The sequence below is a fragment of the Nycticebus coucang genome, chromosome 16 (assembly GCF_027406575.1).
Source record: "Nycticebus coucang isolate mNycCou1 chromosome 16, mNycCou1.pri, whole genome shotgun sequence".
Classification (NCBI taxonomy): Eukaryota; Metazoa; Chordata; class Mammalia; order Primates; family Lorisidae; genus Nycticebus; species Nycticebus coucang.
In genome coordinates this window covers 12,917,147-12,942,074 of record NC_069795.1, presented here as the reverse complement: position 1 = coordinate 12,942,074, position 24,928 = coordinate 12,917,147, and the positions used below count along the sequence as shown (strand labels likewise).

Genomic DNA, 24,928 nt, shown 5'->3' with positions numbered 1-24,928 from the left:
CAACACCATTTATTAAATAGGGAGTCTTTCCCCCAAGGTAAGTTCTTGTTTGGTTTATCGAAGATTAGGTGGTTGTAAGATGTTAGTTTCATTTCTTGGTGTTCAATTCGATTCCAAGTGTCTATGTCTCTGTTTTTGTGCCAGTACCAAGCTGTCTTGAGCACTATGGCTTTGTAGTACAGACTAAAATCTGGTATGCTGATGCCCCCAGCTTTATTTTTGTTACTAAGAACTGCCTTAGCTATACGGGGTTTTTTCCGGTTCCATACAAAACGCAGAATCATTTTTTCCAAATCTTGAAAGTACGATGTAGGTACTTTGATAGGAATGGCATTGAATAGGTAGATTGCTTTGGGAAGTATAGACATTTTAACAATGTTGATTCTTCCCATCCATGAGCATGGTATGTTCTTCCATTTGTTAATATCCTCTGCTATTTCCTTTCTGAGGAGTTCATAGTTTTCTTTATAGAGGTCCTTCACCTCCTTCGTTAGGTATATTCCTAGGTATTTCATTTTCTTTGAAACTATGGTGAAGGGAGTTGTGTCCTTAATTAGCTTCTCCTCTTGACTGTTATTGGTGTATACAAAGGCTACTGACTTGTGGACATTGATTTTATATCCTGAAACATTACTGTATTTTTTGATGACTTCTAGGAGTCTTGTGGTTGAGTCTTTGGGGTTCTCTAAGTATAAGATCATGTCGTCAGCAAAGAGGGAGAGTTTGACCTCCTCTGCTCCCATTTGGATTCCCTTTATTTCCTTGTCTTGCCTAATTGTATTGGCTAGAACTTCCAGCACTATGTTGAATAGTAAAGGTGACAGAGGACAACCTTGTCTGGTTCCAGTTCTAAGAGGAAAAGCTTTCAGTTTTACTCCATTCAGTAAAATATTGGCTGTGGGTTTGTCATAGATAGCTTCAATCAGTTTTAGAAATGTGCCACCTATGCCTATACTCTTCAGTGTTCTAATTAGAAAAGGATGCTGGATTTTATCAAATGCTTTTTCTGCATCTATTGAGAGGATCATGTGATCTTTATTTTTGCCTCTGTTAATATGGTGGATAACGTTTATGGACTTGCGTATGTTGAACCAGCCTTGCATCCCTGGGATGAAGCCTGCTTGATCATGATGAATGACTTTTTTGATGATAAGCTGTAATCTATTGGCTAGGATTTTGTTGAGAATTTTTCCATCTATATTCATGAGTGAGATTGGTCTGAAATTCTCCTTTTTGTTTGGGTCTTTTCCTGGTTTTGGTATCAGGGTGATGTTTGCTTCATAGAATGTGCTGGGGAAGATTCCTTCTTCCTCAATTTTTTGGAATAATTTCTGCAGTACAGGAATAAGCTCTTCCTTGAAGGTTTGATAGAATTCTGGAGTGAAGCCATCTGGACCAGGGCATTTTTTAGTTGGAAGCTTTTTTATTGTTTCTTTGATCTCAGTGCTTGAAATTGGTCTGTTCAGGAGGTCTATTTCTTCCTGGCCAAGTCTAGGGAGAGGGTGTGATTCCAAATATTGATCCATTTCCTTCACATTGTCAAATTTCTGGGCATACAGTTTCTGGTAGTATTCAGAGATGATCTCTTGTATCTCTGTGGGATCAGTTGTTATTTCCCCTTTATCATTTCTGATTGAGGTTACTAGAGATTTTACTTTTCTATTTCTAGTTAGTCTGGCCAATGGTTTATCTATTTTATTTATTTTTTCAAAAAACCAACTCCTTGTTTCATTAATTTTCTGAATGATTCTTTTGTTTTCAATTTCATTGATCTCTGATTTGATTTTGGAGATTTCTTTTCTTCTACTGAGTTTAGGCTTAGATTGTTCTTCTTTTTCCAATTCCATAAGGTCTCTTGTGAGATTGTTGATGTGCTCTCTGTTTTTCGAATGTAGGCATCTAAAGCGATGAATTTTCCTCTCAAAACTGCTTTTGCAGTATCCCACAGGTTTTGGTAGCTTGTGTCTTCATTGTTGTTATGCTTAAGGAAGTTAGTGATTTCCTGTTTGATTTCTTCCTTCACCCATCTGTTATTCAACAGAAGATTGTTTAATTTCCATGCCTTTGGATGGGGTCGAGCATTTTTGTTAGAGTTGAGTTCCACCTTTAGTGCCTTATGGTCTGAAAAGATACAAGGTAAAATTTCAATTCTTTTGATTCTGTTGATATTTGTTTTGTGTCCCAGGATATGATCAATTTTGGAGAATGTTCCATGGGGTGATGAGAAGAATGTATATTCTTTATCTTTGGGGTGGAGTGTTCTATATGCGTCTATCAAGCATAATTGTTCTAGGGTCTCATTTAAATCTCTTATATCTTTGTTTAATTTCTGATTAGAGGATCTGTCCAGCTCTGTAAGAGGTGTGTTAAAGTCCCCTGTTATGATGGTATTATCAGATATCATATTGCTCAGACTGAGTAAGGTCTGTTTCAAGAATCTGGGAGCATTTAAATTTGGTGCATAGATATTTAGAATTGAAATGTCTTCTTGTTGTAGTTTTCCCTTGACCAATATAAAGTGACCATCTTTGTCTTTTTTGACTTTAGTTGCTTTAAATCCACATGTATCTGAAAATAAGATTGCAACTCCTCTTTTCTTCTGAATTCCATTTGCCTGAAAAATTGTCTTCCAACCCTTGACTCGGAGCTTTAATTTGTCTTTTGAAGCCAGGTGTGTTTCTTGCAGACAGCAAATGGATGGCTTGTGTTTTTTAATCCAGTCAGCCAATCTATGTCTCTTCAGTGGGGAATTCAAGCCATTAACATTTATGGAGATAATTGATAAGTGTGGTAGTATTCTATTCATCTTATTTGGTGAGAGTCCATTGCTTAGTTTTATCTTTTGCATCAGTGTGGAGGTTAGGTTCTGTCCTTTGATTTCTGAGTTCTTACTTTGCTGCTGATCCATTGTGGTGGTCAGTGTGCAGAACAGGTTGAAGTATTCCCTGTAGAGCTGGTCTTGTTGTGGTGAATTTCCTCAATGTTTGTATATCCGTAAATGATTTGATTTCTCCATCAATTTTGAAGCTTAGCTTAGCAGGGTACAGAATTCTGGGCTGAAAATTGTTCTGTTTAAGTAGATTAAAGGTAGATGACCATTGTCTTCTTGCTTGGAAAGTTTCATTAGAGAAGTCTGAGGTCACTCTGATGGATTTGCCCCTGTAGGTCAACTGGCGCTTACTCCTGGCAGCTTGCAGAATCTTTTCTTTGGTCTTGACTTTGGACAGGTTCATCACAATGTGTCTTGGAGAAGCTCGGTTAGAGTTGAGGCGACCTGGGGTCCGATAGCCCTCTGAAAGCAGTGTGTCAGAATCTTTGGTGATGTTTGGGAAATTTTCTTTTATAATATTCTCTAGTATGGCTTCCATTCCTCTGGGGCATTCTTCTTCCCCTTCTGGAATTCCTATAACTCGTATGTTGGAACGCTTCATAAAGTCCCATAATTCTGACAGTGAACGTTCTGCTTTCTCTCTCTTCTTTTCTGCCTCTTTTACTATCTGAGTTATCTCAAAAACTTTGTCTTCTACCTCTGAAATTCTTTCTTCTGCATGGTCTAACCTGTTGCTGATACTTTCCATTGCATCTTTAAGTTCCCTGATTGACTGTTTCATTTCCTTCAGCTCTGCTATATCCTTTTTATATTCTTCATATCGTTCATCTCTGATTTGATTCTGTTTTTGGATTTCCTTTTGGTTATTTTCCACTTTATTAGCAGTTTCCTTCATTGTTTCCATCATTTCTTTCATTGTTTTCAACATGTGTATTCTAAATTCCCTTTCTGTCATTCCTAACATTTCTGTATAGGTGGAATCCTCTGCAGTAGCTACCTCATGGTCCCTTGGCGGGGTTGTTCTGGACTGGTTCTTCATGTTGCCTGGAGTTTTCTGCTGATTCTTCCTCATGAGTGATTTCTTTTATCTGTTTCCTTGCCCTAATTTTCCTTTCACTTCCTCTTGCTCTTTAAGTTCTTGTGCCTGTGGACTAAGGGTTACAGGACCAGAAAGGTGAGAAGGTTGAAGAGCAAAAAAGGGATGAAAGAAAGGATGACCGAGTGATAAGAAAAAAAAGAAAGATAGAGAAAGGAGAGGGGGTAGGGATAAGGAATATTGACAAAAAGAAGAGAGGCACAGAAAGAGGGAGACAGGGCAATATAGGTGTACAGTAGGGTACTTTGACACAACCTTAAAAAACCCCACCTTCTGGGGGTTGGGTGCCCAGTTGGGTGGTTCCCTTGAGGTCAGCAGCTCTTTGCTAACCTGGTCAGACACAGTACCCCACCTCCACCAAGTAGAGAGGAAAGACAAAAATGCTATAAATCAAACCAAAACAAGCAAACAGAAAACTTTATGGCGATAAAATTGGGTGAAAAACCAAGTGATAGCGGTAGAAACACTAGCAAAAATGAAGTTGTAGTTATTAAAAAAGGCAGCAATGGGAAATTATAATTAAACTAGAAAAATTGAGAAAGAAAAAGGGATCTGTATGGAAAAGATTGAAATTAAGAAACAAAAGAACATCAACAACGTCAAAATAAACAAACCAAAAAACCCAACCAAACAAAAAAAAAAAAAGAAAAAAAAATACACAACCAAAAACAAAGCAGTTTGTATATGTTGTTGAATATTGTCTGGGCAACACGTGGTCTTTTGGGGTATGAGATGTTAGTCACAGTTCTGATACGACTGGAGGCTGCTGATTTCTCAAACCCCAGCAGGTAGACACCCTAAATCTCTCTTCAGCCCACTTAAAAGGCACTTTGAACTTGTAAACTTGCTGAGCAGAAGCTTTCCCAGCTTTCTCGCTGGAATCACTGCTGAAGTGGCTATCCACTTACTCAGTGTGCCAAAAACGGTCTCACTCTGCCCCTGAGGGTTAGGGCTGCAAGGCGGCTCAGACCCCACCCTTAGGCTACTTGGTTGCTGGGTTACCAGCTCCCACCCGTTTCTAGCTCTGCTACCCTGAGGGCGGAGCTTGCCGGGGCAGATCACTGACAATGGATCCGTGTGACCCACCGCCAAACACTATTAGCTCCGTCCGGCTCAGCGGCTCAGACTGGGGCCCTAGACAACGGCCAAAGTTCTCCGCACTCCCACTCAGGCCTTCCCCAAGGCAGTTCAACTCAGTGCCAAGTCCAAGGACATCAAAAGAGTTCACAGGTAAGGCCTTTCTGGTTTGCAGTCTCGCTGCTACTGAACTTACAGTTGTGGGCGGGTTTAGACGGGTTGAACACACGCGACCACTTGCCGGTTTTCCACTGTTTTAGTCCTCCTCTTGGGGTCCAGAAGTCTCTCGCTGACTCCCTGTATCCTCATAGGAGTGATGATAGGCAGTTCCCACCAGCCAGAGATGCCTGGAGTCCTATCTCCCCAGACTCACGGTGCCCAGATGCAAGGAAGCTGTTACTCGGCTGCCATCTTGCTCCGCCCCCCGTACAATTTCCCATTTTTCCTATGTTTGGCAACTTCAGGGGCAACTTTGGGGACACTATAATGTAATATACTATAAACGTATTTTTTCAGAGCATCTTCTTGCAAGACCTTACTACCTTTCTTTTCCAATACAGTTTTCAAAATGTGGGCCTAGAGGCATTATTGATCTTCCCAAATGCCTCCCACATTCAGTATTTACTGCTGGATTTAGGGGTATAAAAAACAAATAGGAAAAACTTGTTTGTGAAGATGTACCTTCCTAGTTGTTTTCTTTCCTGTGCATTGAAACAGTGAGCAGTGATTTTTCTCATCGTTTGTATATTTATGTAGAGTACACATTTTGTCCTCTGTGTCTTTATCTTCTCTTCTTAATAAAAATTACTGTATGTTTTTTAAAAAAACTGAAAAGCCTAGGTGAGGTGGTCCATGCCCATAATCCTAGCACTTGGAGAGGCCAAGGTGGGAGGATCTTTGAGCTCAGGAGTTCAAAACCAGCCTGAGCAAGAGCGAGAACCCTGTCCCTACTAAAAATGGAAAAATTAGCTAGGCGTTGTGGCAGCCACCTGTAGTCCCAGATACTCAGGAGGCTGAGGCAGGAGGATCACTTGAACCCAGAAGCTTGAAGTTGTTGTGAGCTAGCCTGATGCCATGGCCTTCTAGCCTGGGGCAACAGAATGAAACTCTGTCTCAAAAACAAAAAACAACCCCCCCCAAAACAAACAAAAAAACCTTAAACATCATATTCAACCCCTGGGCCCCTCTGAACCATGAATAGATGATAAGCTTCTAGGCTAGGAAGATTTTTCCACAGTGTGGCCAAGCATTAGTCCACGTTGTGGGAGCGACGTCAGACTCAAACCACTCATTTGGGTCCTGTGGCCAATGTCATCCATCTTCAGCAAAACAACTTCTATTTTCTTCTTGGTTTCCAGAAAGTTCCCTGAAAACCCTCAAAAGAGTCACTGCATGTGAAGGGGCTTTTCTTTTTTCTTTTTGAGACAGAGTCTTACTTTGTTGCCTTCAGTAGAGTGCTATGGCGTCATAGCTCGCAGCAACCTCAACCTCTGGGGCTCAAGCAATCCCCTTGCCTCAGCCTCCCAAGTAGCTGGGACTACAGGCGCCCACCACAATGCTTGTCTATTTTTAGAGACAGGGTCTCACTCGTGGTTCAGGCTGGTCGGGAACTCCTGGGCTCAGGCAGTCTACCCACCTTGGCCTCCTAGAGGGCTGGGATTACAGGTGTGAGCCACTGCACCGGGTGTGAAGGGGCTTTTTTTCATAACAGGAAACATGGAGACCCCATAGACAACATGGATTGAGGTAGGCGTGGTCCAAAGTGAAACCAGACTGTGGGCAAGAGAACACAGATGAAACCCACCCGGCTCTCCACCGCCCGGTCTGCTACTATAAGGGAGATCTGACCAAAAGGAATGAATGCTGGTTTATTGTTTCTGTGTGTGTAACTAAACACAAGACAGGGGCCTTTATCTTTAGAAGGCGAGGACTGGCAAACCAGCCCTAAACTACAGCTTTCTGTAGGACCTTCAAGAACCTTCTAGAATGTGACTCATTTCTGCTGAAGGGTCTTGGATGAAAATTTACCCTGCCATTTATTTTCATTACTTACATATTCTCTTTCCATGGGAATATAAATTATTAGGCAGTTTATTCAGTCTGATAAATTAATTGGGAGCTTTACTTTGAAGAATGTCAAGTGATTCATTCTCACAGACTGGGTCAAAATTGCAGTGTTACAATGTCAGGTTGTAAATGAGTTATCATTATAATCATTATTATTATTCAAGCAAGCTGTGAGAAATGAACGCTATCTGACAAAATCTGCATTTCACTGCATTTCACTGGACGGAAGAGGGAATTTGCTGGAATTACAGAAGCCTGAGAACCACAGAGGAATTCTCACTGCAGGGTATTGGGGGCCCAGAGCTGATTCTATTGCATGCTAAATCCTTCCTCAATTTAATTTTAATAAAATTATTACCAGGGAAATGGGTCACAAAAGGGCAATATGCAGACTTTAGAACACAGATGTTCAATAAAAATATAATGTAATCTACATATATAATATGAAACATATCTAGCCTCATTAGAAAAAGTAAAAGAAAGGTGAAAAGAATTCTTTAAAAAATTTTTTTTATTGAGACAGTCTCACTATGACACCCTCAATAGAGTGCAGTGGCGTTACAGCTCATAGCAACCTCAAATTCTTGGGCTTAAGCAATTGTCTTGCCTCAACCTCCCAAGTAGCTGGGACTACAGGTGCCCACCACAACGCCCAGCTATTTTTTGTTCTTGTTCTTGTTGTTGTAGTTGTCGTTGTTTAGCAGGCCCAGGCCGGGTTCGAACCCACCAGCCTTGGTGTATGTCTCAAGTGCTTAGTAGCCTATGGCCCCTGTTCTGGGCAGTACAGCTTTAAGTGAGTCTACAGAGGGGCGGAGGTTGGTGTCTGGGACTAGGGTGGAGCTCTGAGCCTTATTTAGCACCTGGTGAGGACACGTTCTTCCCACAGAACCCAGGTCATGAAGAAGACAGTGATTGTGCCTCAGTTACCCTTGGGAGCTTGGTCCCCTTTTACTTGGAAGAAGATTGGTATGTTACTGCCTCCTCCCGCCTCTTTGCCCCAAATCCTCTCAGACTTCAGTCCTTGTTAAAGGATAGGGGTACATGGAGTCACTCCCTGAGACATGCCAATAATAGTAGAAATTGGTCACCCCTACTCATCTAAGTCCCTTTGTGCCAGCCAGATGTCACAAGGATTTCAGGATGTCATCCTGGGTAAACCTCTGCATTGGGGTCCAGTTACTGAGCCCCCATCCTCCTCCTAGGATGTTCATTAGCCCTGGAGGCAGTTCTTGGTCAGCCTCATTCTGCAGCTGAGAAAACCCAGGGTTGGCACAGGCGAGGGACTTGTCCCATTGTCTCCCAGCTTATTAGTGGCAAGGCAAAGACTGGACCCACAACCATGTGCCTATTTTGAGTGACCCCACTGCCTCTAGGATCAGAGTTCCAGACAAGCAGACGTGGGGATGCTCAGACAGTCCCATCCAGAACTCTCCTCTCAACTGACAGTGCTAAGGCTGAAGTGGCTGTTTGTTATTCTTCTGGGTTCACACTTAGAATCCCCTTTGGGTGGATTTCCAAGACCAGTATATCTGGAGTAATTAAATCTGAGTCTTTGGGTTACAGCTTGGGCACTAATATTTTTTAAAAGCTCCTGAAGTGATCCTAAAATACAGCCGATGTTGATATGTGCTGGAAAACATTGCACATTTTCCATCTATTTGTTCAATATGTATTTATTTATTTATTTTTATTTTATTTATTATTATTATTATTTTTTGAGACAGAGCCTCAAGCTGTCTCCCTGGGTAGAGTGCTGTGGCATCACAGCTCACAGCAACCTTCAGCTCCTGAGCTTAAGCAATTCTCTTGCCTCAGCTTCCCAAGTAGCTGGGACTACAGGTGCCCACAATGCCTAGCTGGTTATAGTTGTCATTGTGGTTGTCAGGCCCAGGCTGGATTCAAACCCACCAGCTCTGGTGTATGTGGATGCCGCCCTAGCTGCTTGAGCTACAGGCACCAAGCCTATTTATTCAATATTTAATATTTATTATTATTTTTCCAGACACCAAAAAGTGGAAGAAATAGTACAAAGACATCCTTTATAACTTTTGCCCAGATTCCCCACTGTTACCAATTTTTTCCACAGGTGCTTTATTCTTTTCTAAGTGGCAGACAAGATATCCTTTACTCCTAAATATTCTTGTGTGTTCCTTAAGACTACGTATGTTCTCTCACATGACCAAGACAATGATCAAAATCAGGAAACTAACCCTGCTACAATACTGTTTTCTAATCTATGTACTGCATTCAGATTTCACTAGCTGTCGCAGTAATTTACATTAGAACAAAAGAAAAATCCCAGCTAGGGATGGTGGCTCATGCCTATGATCCCAGTACTTTGGGAGGCTGAGATGGGAGGATTGCTTGAGGCCAGGAGTTTGAGGCCAGCCTAGGTAACATAGTTAGACTCCTGTCTCTACAAAATACATTTTTAAAAAAATTAGCCAGTGATGGTGACTCATGCCAGCTACTTGGGAGACTGAGGAATGAGAGTCACTTGAGCCCAGGAGTCCAAGGCTACAGTGAGCTGTGATTGCAACTACTATACTCCAGCCTGGGCAACAGAGCAAGACTTTTTTTCTTAAAGAAGGAGAAAGAGAGGACGGCGCCTATGGCTCAAAGGAATAGGGCGCTGGCCCCGTATACTGGAGGTGATGGGTTCAAACCCGGCCCTGGCCAAAAACTGCAAAAAAAAAAAAGAAAGAAAAGAAAAGGAGGAGAAAAGAAAATCCCAGGTCGTGCATTATTTTTCAGTTGTCATGTCTTTTTAGGCTCATTTTAACCTGGAACAGTTCTTCAGTCTTTCATGATATTGTCATTCTTGAAGAATATATATACAAGACAGTTAATTTAGATTTGTCTGGTGTTTTTTCATGGTCATAATCTTATGCATTTTGGGACAGGACTGTCACACCTGTGATGTTGTGTTTTCCTTGGTGCATCAAATCACGAGGAACATGATACTGATTCCCTCCGTTGTCCTCTGCAGGCCCCTTTGGCACTGCAGAAGCCATCATCAGCCATGCTTGCTCAGATAAATTGATCATCTTGCTTAGTAATATTCCAGCAAGGCTATAAGGGTCTTGAACTCAGGATAAGCACATCTTAAAGCAGAATAAGAGACAGAAGGGAAGGTTCTGGAACCTGGAGTTTCAGCAAACAGGGATGGGGTAGGGAGGTAGGGGTGGTGGTGGCCCAGGGAAGGCACCACCAACATTGGCTCCTGGTCTTGAGAGGAAAGGATGGAAGAGCGTTCAGCCTGGAGGGGGTTTCTGCTGAGGGAGGGAGGGACAGAAGAGAGCAGACTTACTCCCCTGTGGTGTCCCTGAGGGCCACGTTGCTGCCTGCAGGTCTGTCATTGCTGCACTTGACAAAATTTCTTTTTCTTTCCTTCATCTGAAACTGAGCAACTCCCTTTTTCTAAGCTTCGGTTCACCTTGTGTCTCTGTCTGTCTTTTGGTGGGGATTGACGTCTTCCAAATTAGCCTCAGGAATAACTTATTTCGCACGCATAGTGATGCTTCTTGAGGGAAAATAGAGACACGCCTTATACATGGGTAATACTATTTGTTAGCAGTACAGAAAATTTCATGGAACTTGCGTTTGTTGTTCTGTTTTATAATTATTTGTTACATAACATTTCTTATACATGTTAAAAAGTGATAAAATTCCTTTACAACACAAAAAACAAGTACTTAAATTTAAATAAATAAAATTTTGAGTTAAAAAATTCAAACAGTACCCAATGTACTCAGCCCTACTATGAAACTAATTAGGGTTTTTACATGAAAGCTATAACCCAGTTAACCTAAGAATAGGGGGAAGGGGGAAAGGGAGGGGAGGGAGGGGGGAGGGGGGTAGAGGGATGGGGATTGGTGGGATTACACCAGCGGTGCATCTTACAAGGGTATATGTGAAACTTGGTAAACGGTCTGTGAAGCTAGTGAATGATGCCCCATGATCATATCAATGTACACAGCTATGATTTAATAAAAAATAAAAATAAATAAAAAATTCAAACAAAAGATTGTTTTTCCCCGAAAATTCGGGCCCAAAATGTGGGTATGCTTTATACATGGCAAAATATGGGGTAGTTTCTGTTCTGGCGATGCCCACCTTGACACTCTGGTAACTGCATCTGTTCATTACCTGTTACTCCTGTCCAGATCAGATGTGATGCTTGTTATTCCACAGAGCACTAGAACTTGTCAGCTTGAGAGCATCCCCCATGCTTCAGACAAAGAAGCGCTTTTTACCCCACAGCTAAAATCTATTATTTGTTTTAATAAATGATCAAAACTTGGTCTGCCTTCCACGCGTGTGTGGGGAACATGCGGTGTGTTGGCAGAGGCTGAGGAGGGTGGCATTTGTTTCTGTCTACCTGGGATCTCGGGAGTCCTGCCGGCCTCTGAGCAGAAGTGGGGAGCACGGAGCTGTGAGCCATTTCCCCTCTCTGCCTCAGTGTTCATATTTCTGCCTGTGGCTGTCGTTGGCTCGTTATCAGAGCGTGGCATTCCCTTTTCTTTGTTCCCTCTCCTGACTTCCTGTATTTACCTTCATCTGGGCTACTGGAGGAACCTCACACTGTTGTGGAGATTGTAGCCACAACAAATTGAGGTTCCTCAAGCTTAGGTTGTCCCTTGCTGTCCTCTTCCTCATTCCTTTGAAGGAAACAACTAGTGGAACTAATAATAACAGAGAAGGACATCTGTGCAGAGCTGACGCTGGGCTGAGCAGTTGGTACCAGTTGAAATGTGTCCCCTCCAAAAAGATAGGCTGGAGTCCCAACTCCAGTACCTGAGAATGTGACCTCATTTGGAGACAGCTCTTTGCAAAGGTAACCAAGTTAAAAAGAGGTCATTAGAGGGTGGCGCCTGTGGCTCAAAGGAGTAGGGCGCCGGCCCCATATGCCAGAGGTGGTGGGTTCAAACCCAGCCCCAGCCAAAAACTGCAAAAAAAAAAAAAAAAAAGGTCGTTAGAGGGGGCCTTATCCAGTGTGACTCGTATCCTTATGAAAGGATAGACACAGATGCACACAGTGACAAGGCCCCATGAGGGCTACGCCGAGGGACTGTCAGAAGCTGGGCAAGACGCCTGGAACAGGACCTTCCCAGTGACTTCAGGGGGAACGGGGCCCTGCAATACCTTCGTCTCAGACTCGTGCCTTCTAGGAGGCCATACATTTCCGCTGTGCTGAGACACCCAGTTTGTCTTGGGTATAACAGCCTTGGAAACGTAACACAGCAGAGTTCTGAGCACTTCTCACAGGATCGCTCATTTAGTCTTCACCACAACCCCAGAGATAGGCCTGCTGTTACTGTCTTCATCTCATAGGTGATCACATGTGGCCCAGAGAGGCGGAACAGTTTGCCCAAGGTGACTTGAGCTAATAAAAGTCTACTCTAGGAAAACCGTCTAATAACTCCCTCTGGCTTTGACCTTAGTTCTCCTCTTGGCTCCCATCTCCTTCCTCTCAGTCTCCACTCTGGGGCCTTCTTTTTTGTCCTCTCTCTTAAATGTCTGCCATCCCCAGCATGTCTTAGGCCTCAGCCCGCACCCACGTGCTAATGACTTGCTGCTCTCCCTTCTCCAAGGTGGGATGCTCCAAAGATACCACAGGCTCAGCCCGTCCTGAGCAGAATCACAGTCTGCCCTTCAATGCTGGAACTCCCCTCTAGCCACCAACTTAAAACCCACAGTCACCCCTAAGTCCTCCCTCTCCCTTATGCCTGTGTCCCCACCACCTGCCCCTGCTGTCTTTACAGTCAGGACTAGTGGCAGAATTTGCAAGGCCCGGTGTAACATGAAAATTTAGGCCCCTTGTTTAAAAGTCAGAGGGAAAGTGCTGTTAAACATGCTAAAATAAAGGCCGGGTGTGGTGGCTCATACCTGTAATTCTAGAACTCTGGGGGAGACCAGCCTGAGCAAGAGCGACACCTCATCTCTGCTAAAAATAGAAAATAATAATCTAGCCAGGTGTTGTGGTAGGTGCCTGTAGTTCCAATTACTCAGGAAGCTGAGGTAGGAGGATCCCTTGAAGCCAGGGGTTTGAGGTTGCTGTGAGCTATGATTCCAAGGTACCCTACCCAGGGTAACAGAGTGAGATCCTGTCTCAAAAAAAGAGATATTAAAATATAAAGCATTTTCCTTTCTTCTGTGGTCTCTCTGTCCTTCAACTTGTCATATGTTGGTTATTTAATGTCCTTGTAAGTAAAGAAAAATTAACATTTTAAATTATTGGCATGGACTTCACTGTTCCTCTTTATACCGTGTAATGCCAGTTTTAATAAAAGAACTTTTTACTTTTTGAGATGGAGTCTCACTGTGTCACCCTCAGTAGAGTGCTGTGGTGTCACAGCTCACAGCAACCTTAAACTTTCAGGCTTAAGTGATTCTCTAGCCTCAGCCTCCCACGTAGCTGGGACTACAGGTGCCCGCCACAATGCCCAGCTATTTTTTTGTTGCAGTTGTCATCGTTGTTTCAGCTGGTGCAGGCTGAGTTTGAACCCACCAGCCTCGGTGCATGTGGCCGGCACCAAAACCGCTGTGCTGCAGGTGCGGGGCCCTAGTATAAGAACTTTTTTTAAAAAAAAAAAAAAAAAAAAAGACATTTATTCAGCGTCATGATCAGACTGTTACATTTAGCAATCAACAGCATGGGTGCAAAAAAAAAAAAAATCTACATTAAAACCCTTTGTTGGAATGCTTTACACTTTCCACAGAACAGAAACTAAAATAACCTGTTATACAATTAGTCACAAATACAGTCCTCGAGTTTTTTGCCCATACACATGAGTATGGGCAAAACATGTCTTCTTTGTAGCAGCTAGGCCCCGCCACCACTGTGCTTGGCTGAGTTCACAAATCTGTTGTAACCTATAGCTTCCCTGTTACTTTTCTGGCTCTCCTCTCCTGCTAAGCTTTGTTTCCGGGGAATAATTAAAACCTTCTGCCACTGCCATAGCTACTGCTGCTACTGGAACCACCATAGCCACCTTGGTTTCGTGGTTTGGCAAAGTATTGCCCGCCACCACCATAAGGGCCAGAGCTTCTGCCTCCAAAATTTCCTCCCTTCATAGGTCCAAAATTTGATGACTGATTGTTGTAATTGCCAAAATCATTGTAACTTCCACCACCTCCAATATTGCTTCCATCATTACCAAATCCATTGTAGCCATCCCCACTGCCACCATATCGACCACCACCACGGCTGCCACCAAAGCCACCGCGACCACTGAAGTTTCCTCCACGGCCAAAGTTGTCATTTCCACCAAAACCACCTCCACGACTCCCACCAAAGTTTCCAGAACCACTTCGACCTTTTTGGCTGGACGAAGCACTAGCCATCTCTTGCTTTGACAGGGCTTTCCTTACTTCACAGTTGTGGTCATTCACAGTATGGTTTTTCTGAACGACAATCTTATCCACAGAATCATGGTCATCAAACGTAACAAAAGCAAAGCCCCTCTTCTTGCCACTGCCTCGGTCAGTCATGATTTCAATCACTTCAATTTTCCCATACTGTTCAAAATAGTCTCTTAAGTGATGTTCTTCAGTATCTTCTTTAATGCCACCAACAAAGATCTTTTTCACAGTTAAGTGGGCACCAGGTCTTTGAGAATCCTCTCTGGAAACAGCTCTCTTTGGTTCCACGACTCTTCCATCCACTTTGTGTGGCCTTGCATTCATTGCTGCATCCACCTCCTCCACGGTGGTGTATGTGACAAACCCGAAGCCCCTGGAGCGCTTGGTGTTTAGATCGCTCATTATCACGCAGTCTGTGAGCGTTCCCCATTGCTCAAAATGGCTCCTCAGACTCTCATCAGTCGTTTCAAAGCTCAACCCTCCAATGAAGAGCTTCCGCAGCTGTTCGGGCTCTTTAGGAGACTCTGACTTAGACATGACGGCAGTGGGAAGAGAGACTTTAACGATGCTTCCTCGGCAGCGTCCACAGGCAGAAAGCTAGTATAAGAACTTTTAACGTGCATGTGGAGTTATGTGATGCACTTTGTATTTTGCATGTGTGTTTTTTCCTTCATGAGAATAATGTGAATTCGACAGGAAGCTACTTCAACTGTTTTTATTTCACTTTTTCATGTCTGCACCTTCTACTACAGCTCCCTATCTTTGGCTTACTGACTTGGAAGAAAGGATTGAAAGGAAACAGAACTATTGGTTCCTCCATCATTCCCTCTCCTATGTCACCATTTCCAGGAGAAGTGGTCGGCTATTTACAGGGAGGTCACACAAGAAAGGAAGGCAACCATAAGGTTTCATGGCTGTTGATTGTTTGTTTGTTTGAGACAGGGTCTTGCTCTGTCTTCCAGTTGAGAGTGCCATGGCATCATTATAGCTCACTGCAGCCTCCAATTCCTGGGCTCAAGCCATCCTCTACCTTAGCCTCCCAAGTGGCTGAGATTACAGGCACGCACCACCATGCCTATTTTTCTATTTTTCACAGAGACAGGGTCTTGCTCTTGCTCAGGCTGGTCTCTGAACTCCTGAGCTCAAGAGATCTTCCCACCTCTGTCTCCCAGAGTGTTGTGTTACAGGTGTGAGCCACCATGCCTGGCCGGTTATTCCTGTTTCTTAGGATACCATTGCCTTCGCTTTAAATTGAAAGCAGATTCTGATTCTAACAGAAAGTATGGGCTCTTGGTGCTGTCAGCATCTCCCTCGTACTCAGCTGTAGACATAGCATGCTCACCTGCTTTCTGGGAGTCCTGCCGGGCTCCCATGCACTGTGGTCCACTGGGATTCCGTGCTCAAGGCATCGAGAACACTCCTTGGGAGTGCGGTAGCAAGGAACAGGGTAGGGGGAGGGCTTGCATTGTGGGTGTCTCATCAGCCAGCATGTTCCAGTGCTCGTAGGATTTTGCTTTTATATATGTGTGTTGCAAAACATAGGTGCAAATATAAAAGGATGAAGAATTTTGAGAGAGTGACAGCAGAGCACTAAGCCAAGCTTGGGGTCCTTCTTGGTGTGACTGCCAGGCTGCACACCAATGGATTCACTCTGATTTCTATCCCTCTCACCCCTCCCACCCCATTCCCCACTGCTGCCATCTCAGCTGGATCCTTCCTCATGTCACACCACCCCAGCACTGCATCTGCCTTGCTTTCTTCCCGGGTCTCCCTGGTCCTCCCACACAGGTCACCCCAGGGTTTCTCTGCATTGCCAGTGTGGCCAGCATCCCAGCCTGCCTTCAGGTTAAAGTCTGGACTCCCTAGCAAGGCGCTGCTGCTCCAGCCTCAGCACCAACCGCACACCCAAGCCCCTCGGAGTCTTTGCAGACCTGTCCCTGCTGCCTGAGGGTCACGTCCACCTGGTTACCTCCTGGCTTCACCTCCCAGCAGCACTCATCCCCTGAAGTACAGGGAGCAAATTGGCTGTCTCATCCTCAAGGCCAGGTCCACACCTGGTCGTCTTAGTGCAGAACGAGGACAGTGAGTGCTTTGGGCCTCCAGTGACATTTGCGGATTACAAGTCTAGAGCCCTCAGGACTCCAAGAGCCAAGCTAATCAAGGGCTAAAAATAACACTGTGTGGCACCCAGGCTTTCCTGTTTCCTCTTCACTTCTACGGAGAGGGAGCAGCTGAGCTTTGAGGCCCTGGTCCCTTCCCATGGCTTTGCTGTCCCCCCACCCTGCCTGCCTCCAAACTCAGGGGCTCGCCCCCTATAAGTGCAGTTTCTCTTCACCTCGACTTCATTAATTTATGCGGGGTCCTAGCTTCATATTTCTCTTCTCTGTCTCTCTCCCCTCTTTCCTCCACCCCCAGCTTCCATTCATTCTTCTCTTTCTTTTACATTTAAGATAACCCTGAGCATAATATTGTAACAGACTGCAGGGGTGGGGGCGCGCAGTCGCTCCTTTATTTGGAAATCCTGGACTCAGGGTTAGAGAGGAGCCCTTCCACCCAGGGAGAGACTGGGCCAGATGCTCTCGTTCACTAGAACTCACGCCTGAGTTAAGTTAATTAAATGCCTTGCAGATTAAATGCCCTAGGGCTTAATTTCTACCTTGAACATATCATGCCTGCCTTGATCATCCCACACATGCTAAAAGTGGGCAGAGTTGAAAGGCCTCTAAGCAGGGGGGTAGAAGGCAGCTCCTGCCCGCCCCCACAGCTGTGTGTCTGGCTCTGTTGGCCCTTCTGATGGGCCAGCGTCTCTGACACACGTTCTCTCTGGCAGGGCCATCACTGTTTTCTTTTGCTCCGGAATCTTAGCACATCGGAATTACCCCGGAAACTCCCCCACAAAAGTGTGAAAAACAGTAACACTAAATAGTGAAAAGGGCACTATTTTTGGTATGAGAGCTGAAAGAGGAAGGCGGAGCATCTCCTTGTGGGATCTCAGCTGGGGACGGGCGGCTCCACCTCTTCACCACTCTGCATGGGTCCCTCCAGGAGAGCCCCCCCCAGCAAGTATCCATTTGGGGGTTACAAACAAATGTTCGTGAGTGGGCGAGTTTGCAAATACAGAATCTGCAAAGAATGAGGATACCCCGATGGAATGGAGGACAGATTTCAACTTAACCATCCAGAAGATGGCCAGGAACCAAGAACTAGAAAACAAGATTCTTAGGTAGTGGTGAATAAAACAGACGCCCTGGGAGCTCAAAGATGAGGGATGTTGGCACTCGGCTGTCCCCAAGCTGCGGTGTATAAAATGAGGTAGCAGATAAGCATAAGCCGAGGGGGGTCAGAAGGAACAACAAGGGGGGTCAGCAAGGGGAGGACTTAGCGGAGTGAGTGAATGCACAGTCCGGGGAGAACTGAGGAAGTGTGGGCCCCCAGGGGCCAATCTGTGAAGCCGAGCCAGGTCACTGGTGAGCGTGCCAGGGAATCAATTAAGGCTGACTGGAGCCTGAGGCCGGCCCGGCCTAATTGGTGCGCGGCGCCTGTATTTCTTTACATTTGCCGACTAGCAAGCCAGCTTCCCCTGTTTCTGTGAAATACAAGGGAAGAAATGTAGTGACTTCCCCCCTTTCTAAGGCAAAAGCAAAGATGGGGATATTAAATGGCCTATCCAAAATCCTCCGCCAAGCATATGAGTAAGAGATACAGCCGGTCACCCAACCTGTTCTCTGCACATACGCAGAGCACACGCTGTTTACATCTGTTCAAGTTTTAGAAACTTCCAGGCTGTAGCTTTTTCACTGCTTGGGGAAAAAAGCATGTTCAGTCAAGGGGACAAGAAACTTCCCACCCCTTGCTCTAACTCTTTGGACCTCCAGGAGACCTCTGAGGTTTATAGCACTACTCTCCAAACGTTATCATGCCTAAGTGAGAGAAAAGGTTTTATTATTACGAGCAGTGAATATATAATCTTCCAATTAACTGAATAAAGGACAAAATAAATGCCCTTAGGCCTTAATTTCTACCTTGAACATATCATGCCTGCCTTGATCATCCCACACATGCTAAAAGTGGGCAGAGTTGAAAGGCCTCTAAGCAGGGGGGTAGAAGGCAGCTCCTGCCCGCCCCCACAGCTGTGTGTCTGGCTCTTTTGGCCCTTCTGATTGGCCAGCACCCCCAGAATTTCTGAAAGCCTTTTGTTGTACATGCAGAGAAAGCCACTAATTTGGCCAATTCCAAGCAGAAAAGATCAAGTATAGATTTCATATCTGGTTTTTAAGTGGTAGTAAAAAGTTGCATTAAGTTATCAAATGCACTGTGATCCCAGCTTAATCGCCAAGTGGCTCTGTAGTTTGGGAATTACTCTGCATCTCAAAGAAAAGAAAAAGTGTTCTGTTTAGATGCTTAGGGTACATGGGGATTGATCCAGTTACTTTTAAACTAATCTAATCCAGATGGTGTTCGCTGCATAACTTTCTGGGGTTGGTACCTGGTCACTGAACAAGGTGTTCATTTTTATAGGACTTGAAACCTTTGGTTGAAAAGGCACGAAGGAACTCTTACCAGGCCTGTAAGAAATAAAATAGTGTAATCTGAAGACCGTAATGCAAGTCCAACACAGCACAGCACACTTAGAGTCATTTTTTAAATCATTGAATATCCTTTCTATATATAGATATATACCATATATATCTATAAACATCTATCTATATATATATAGAGAGAGCAGATTCTCATTAATCCTCATTAGCCACCAACATCGCCCAGGGCTTATAGATTTCCCTATATAATACGCTATATTATATATGATACATAACTCACCTTTGACTGGTCTTCCTCACTCTCATTCAAAACCTATCCGTTGCCCTGTGATGACATATTACTACATGACAAACTCTTTCTAGGTGCAGCGGATATGACAATACATAACAGTTCCTGCTCACATTCACAAGAGAAACAGGCGCCGTGTCTCTGGCAGGGCAGCAGGTGTCTTGAAGAGCCACCAGGAAAAGGACAGAATGAAGGGAGGGACGGGAGCAGCTACCTAAAGGAAGAATGCTTTGGGCCACGAGAACAGTTAAAGCTAAGGTCCTGAGGCCAAAGTAGGCTCAGCATTTTCGAGAATACAAAGAAGAAGGTCACCTGTAGCTGGAGACAAGGGGGAGAATAAATGAGGTACAAGGACCCTGGGATTTTTGTTTGAGTGAGCTGGGGAGCCATACAGGGCTGTCTGGAAAGTATCCAGCTATGTGTGTCTCTATTTTTAGCAGTATGTGGCTGGATACTTTCCAGACAGTCCTCATACAGTGGATTGACATGTGTGGACAAATGCTCAGGCAGGCCCAGGGATCTGAAATCCATACATGTAAATATACGTGTGGCATCTACACAGATAGAGCCACTTAAAATATAGATGACTATCTAGGGGAAAAAAGGGATGAAGCAGTTGGTGTACAGAGAGGGAAAAAGAGGAGCCCCTGGGAGAAAAAGTCACATGGCAATTAGTTAAATGACTCAGAAACCAATGTTAAGAACAAAAATTCAAAGCCCAGGGGAAATAGAAAAAAAAATCTCCTGCGTGTGTGTAGAAAATGGCAGCTGAGTGCCAGGTGGTACTCCTAGAAGACAAAAATGCTCTTTTCTCAAGGCAGAGGTATCAGAGCGAACCAGAGGCTGATGTCACTCTGCTTCTTGAATGTTAGCAGCCAGTTTCCAGGTTGTTTTCCATTACTGAGAAATTTGGGAGTATCATAATCACATACACCTTGGGATTCCCTTCAGATGCTTTTGAAATAATGGCAGGTATCGAAGGCTTAGCAGTATTATTTTGTTTTATGTCTTTGGAAATGGTATTATTTGGCTTTAAGAAAATCAAAGTTTTATTGTCAAAGAATAGCTGAGTTTTTTGAGAAAGAATGCTTGGAAACAGGATTTCAGGAATGTGTGGCCTCAAAAGAGGTGTATCAGCAGCCACGCTCTCCAGATGCACACTTAGCTGCTGCTTTGCAGGCATCCCTGTGCTTGTTTCTGTGAAAAACACCTCCACGGCATCCTCAAACCTGGGGGCAAATGATTAATGGTACAAGCCCCTGTGAAGATGAGCCCTTCCTTGGGGGCCACATCATAGGCTATGAAAGCAGACACCATCTACTCTTTTTCCAGATGTCTCCATCCCAAGGCAAGACCAAGGCTAAGCTGGAAGGCAGTGGATTTGGGGCTCTCCTCTTGGCCTCGTTTTTCCACAGCGACTGGATGCCAGATCTCTTCCCCTTCTAGTGCTCTCATGGTCTCCCCAAGGAATGAAATTCATGTGCCCAGCCTCTGTGGAAGGTGCTTGTGCTACTTATCACCTGCACATTAACTCTATAAAGTAGGCACACGTCTGCCATTTTGCAGAGGAGGAAACTGAGAGCTAAAGAGGTCACATACAGCATGCCCCAGTAAGCAGGTGGCCTGAGGAGTCCAGAGCCTGAGTTACCACGGCAGCCTCCACCAGCCTGCTGGGCACTTCTCCTTCCCCTCTCCCATGCACAGCGACATCTCCTAACTTGCCTGTCCAGGGAGTTTTGTACTTTTGCTCATGTGATTTTTAACTTTGTAGAGTAGTGACTAGTAGGCTAATGAATCAGCCCTCCTATCCCTTTTATCTCCTTAGTGATTTAATTCACTTTAATTGTAGCTTTTTGGAAGCAAGGTCTTAAAGAAATGATTCTCCCAATGAGGATTGGAGGCCTTGTGAAATGGTGTCAATACACCCATCACAAACCAGTGAGATGTTTGGGGTGAAAGTCTAGGATGCTTTCCAATGCCCTGCCATTTTTCTAAGTTACATACTATGTACAAGCACCAGTTGACAGAATGCTGGAGTATTAGGGTGAGCTTGATGCTGAAACAAAAAAGACTCAAATCTGCATGGTAGGTATAACAAAATAAAGTATCGTTTCTTGCTCAGGTCAGTGTGATTAGAAAAGCAGGGAAGCTCTGTTCCATGCAGTCATTTGGGTGCCTGGGTTCCTTCCATTGTGTGCCTCCCCCATCTTCTGGGGCCTCAGAGTCTGTCCTTGTCTCCTCCATCATTCACACGTGACAGCAGACAGGGGTGAAAGGCATGGAGGGTCACACAGGGGTCTCAAGGGCCAGATCGGCAGGTGGCATACATCACACTATTGTGCTCTTTCCATTGCTTAGAGCTGCAAGGGGCACAAGGGGACCTAGATGATCTACCTCCTCATGAGTTTGGGAAGACAATGTGTCAGCACTGCCCTGGACTCTCAGTTCCCCTTCCCTTCCTTCCTATCCTCAAGACCAGGATCTGAGCATATCACTTAACATATGCTTAAGAGCAGTCATAGCTATCCTTGGTCATCCCTACAACTTGGGATTCCACCTCAAACATCCAAGAAACAGGCTGATGCCTCTAGTTTTCTTCATAATTAGCCTTGGGTTGACCTTCCTAGTGCCACACCTGGGACTAAAGGAAGGACTTCAACTCAGGCCTAACTTTCTAACTTGTGATCTTGATGCTCTTGGGTGTATGCTGCCCAGTCCTGGGCCCTTCATCTGTCATGGAGCCTTTCCTGCCCCTCAGGAAACCTGACTCATGGCAGCTCCCACCCCCACCCTACCAGGCTGTTGCCAGTTCTTTAAACACACTCACAAACACAAAAGAAAGGAACATGCTTTTTTGGAAAAGGACTTCAAACATGTAGAAACACCTTTGAGTATTTGTGAATTAAAGGATGTGGTCTCCTATCTAAAACATTAACCTAGTGGAATGTGCCGATTTATTTAAAAAATGAGGGGGAGAGACAAGGACGTAACGGTGGAATTCTGTTCCCTTCCCAGAAGTAAAGTTGTGAAATTGGCCACCAGTGATTAGGGGACCTAGCACAGAGTAAGTGTAGGGCAGGTGACTGATGTTTTTTTTATCCTGTGCTCAGAGACACTGGGCCACATCAGCCCTCGGGAAACTTGGAATCCATGGGAGGACTTTGGCTTCAGAAAAGGAGGGGGGACAAATTTACAGCTCCTTTGGTCTCTTATAAATATTAGGATGTTGTTAGACCTTAATTATTAGGAAGGAAAGAAGGAAGGAGGGAGGAAGGGAATGAATGAATGAATGAATAAATGAATTTTTCTTTCTCTAAGCTCTGCAGTGACATTCTGGGCTGTGAGGAGAGCCACAGGGCTGTGTGCCTATCTCTGGCTTGTCCACCTTATATCATGCTGTTCAGAGCTGAGAGGCTGACAGGGAGTGAAATTTGATTAGAGGTGTTGTTTAGCATTCCAGCAGTGGGAGCTCTGTGTTAACTGGTGTTCTTCCAGATTTACAGTACAGTAGTAATACCTTAGGGTTGTGCAGGGGTTCGGGGTAGACAGAAGATGCTTATCCCCTGTATATCATTTAATCCCCCATAAGGACACTAACCCTGAGAGGTGACTGTCACAGTCATACCCTTGATCCCAAGTTGAACCTTAGTCTTAGGACCCTTAATCCTCTGTTCTCATTCCTCCTGTGTCTCCCTCTCCGTCCTGCTTGTGATGAGGAGCCATATGGGATTCTGAAATGCTTTCTAGAATGATCCAAGCTATTAGATGTTCCTAATAGATGTAGATCTTGGCACTGATCGCATGTTTTATGAAGCTCGAATGACTCTTCCCTTGAGAATGATGTGCTTAGGACCAACTCTCAGAGGCATCTTTTAGAAAAATAGGAGGGCTGGTCAAATGTATGGAGGTGACTCTGCCTGCTCCATCCACTGCTAGAGTCCCAGTGTACCTTGGCATAGCTGAGGCTCTGAGCCACCTGATGACCTTGTTAACTGGTGATGTCCCAAGCTTATTTTGCCACAGAACTTCTTTCCCCTGACCCCTGCATAACACCTGTTACTCCCTGCCCTTGTTTTTGAATCCAGATTCCTTACCTCAAAAGGATGTACAACTCAAAAGATACCACCACATTGCTAGGATCTCATCTAATCAATGATCAGTCCAGTCCGTCATCCTGTATGTATAAATGTCTCTCAGGGTGAGACCACTCAGTGTGGGTTTCCATCACTCTTGTCTGATCTTACCCTTTCGGGCATCTGGGATAATTGAGCTAAGGGACAATGTCTGTGTCTCTTTTGCTGGCAGACATCTCTTGCTCTGAACCTCTTTCAGTGTGTTTGTGTAATTATTGGATTTCCCTGAATTCCTAACCCATTTATTATTCCTTTATCCCCAGCTATTCTTCTTCCTTCTCTTTATTAATAACCTTTGGAAGGGACACTAGAATTGCCCCTGTCCAGATTGCAGGCAGCAATGCTTGTCTAGCAAGTACCGCTAGACTTAGGGCACTCCCATTCAGACAGGGTAAGGTTACTTAGGTGCCAAAGTCATGAGCCATTTTTCCTGCTGGGCCTTAGAGCTGCTTTCACTGTTAACCACAATTTTGAGGTACAGGAAGACACCTGAGGAGGCCCACAGAGCATGCTGTGGCTGTGCTGGGGCCTCATGAGCACCTCCTGCTGTAGCTCCGGAGCCTGTCCTGGTTCGGCTGTGGTTGGCCGCAGAAGAAAGTGTTCCACACTCCGCTTGCTCTATAAATTGCCCAAGGCTCCACAGCGTCTAGACTTTCTTTCTTTATTTGTTTGAAAGTATTGGTCAGATAACTGCAGATGAAGTTCTTTTAGGCAAACATTTTTGCTTACAAATCCCAAGCAGGTAGCCAGGTGAACTCTCACAAAGCAAAGCACGTGCCACCATTCAGGTGAAGGACAGGGTATTACCTGTTCATCTCTTTGTCCCCTCCCTGTTGCTGACCCCTCTCTTCCAAAAAGTAATGCTATCGTGGTGGGGGGGAGGAAGAGATTTTGTATTTTTTCCCTTTTAAATAGACTTTAGAGAAGTTTTAGGTTGATAGCAAAATTGAGCAGTATGGAAACATTCCATGTACTTCTCACTGCTTCCCTCCCCTCATGCACAGCCACCCCCACTATCAGCATCCTCACCAGGATGGTCCAGATTTTTACAGTCAATGAACGTACCTTGATACATCATTATCACCCAGAGTCCATAGTTTAAAGTGGGGTTCATCTTGGTCTTGTATCCTCTGTGAGTTTGGACAAATGTATAATGACATATGTTACCGTTCCAGTGTCATACAGAATTAGTTTCACTGCCCTAAAAATCCTCTATGTTCCTCCATTGATTCCTCCTTCTGCCAACCCTTGGTAGCCACTGATCTTTTCATTGTCGCCACAGTTTTTCCAGAATGTCATTAGTATTTCTATGTGGAGATATGAGCATGGGTTTCTGAAGAAGAGTCTGGAGCAGGTTTTAGTGGCAAAGTATCTTCTTTGCACCTGCATAGTGTTAGAACTGATACACTGGCAGGGGGAGTCCTAACCCCCTTCAAAGTGCAAAGAGCTCAAAGGATCTAGAATTAGTCAATTCTGTGCATTAGGTTTCTGCCTCCAGAATACGCTGTCAGAATAAAAATATGGTATAGTGGG

At 44.6% G+C, this 24,928-nt stretch overlaps 2 protein-coding genes across 9 annotated transcripts in view; one reads left to right on the top strand and one right to left on the bottom strand.

The window, feature by feature from the left end:
• EVA1C (eva-1 homolog C) overlaps positions 1-24,928 on the top strand; it is a 92,963-nt gene that overhangs the window by 17,575 nt on the left and 50,460 nt on the right. The gene's annotated exons all lie outside the window — the stretch shown is intronic.
• Positions 13,896-15,026, bottom strand: LOC128567551 (heterogeneous nuclear ribonucleoprotein A1-like). The gene has a single exon (XM_053564758.1). The coding sequence runs from the start codon at positions 14,970-14,972 to the stop codon at positions 14,010-14,012; it is 963 nt and encodes a 320-aa protein (XP_053420733.1). The 5' UTR covers positions 14,973-15,026; the 3' UTR covers positions 13,896-14,009.

What these genes read in the sequence shown, in the direction of transcription:
- LOC128567551 (XM_053564758.1), bottom strand. Translation starts at nt 14,972, where the DNA reads ATGTCTAAGTCAGAGTCTCCTAAAGAGCCCGAACAGCTGCGGAAGCTC.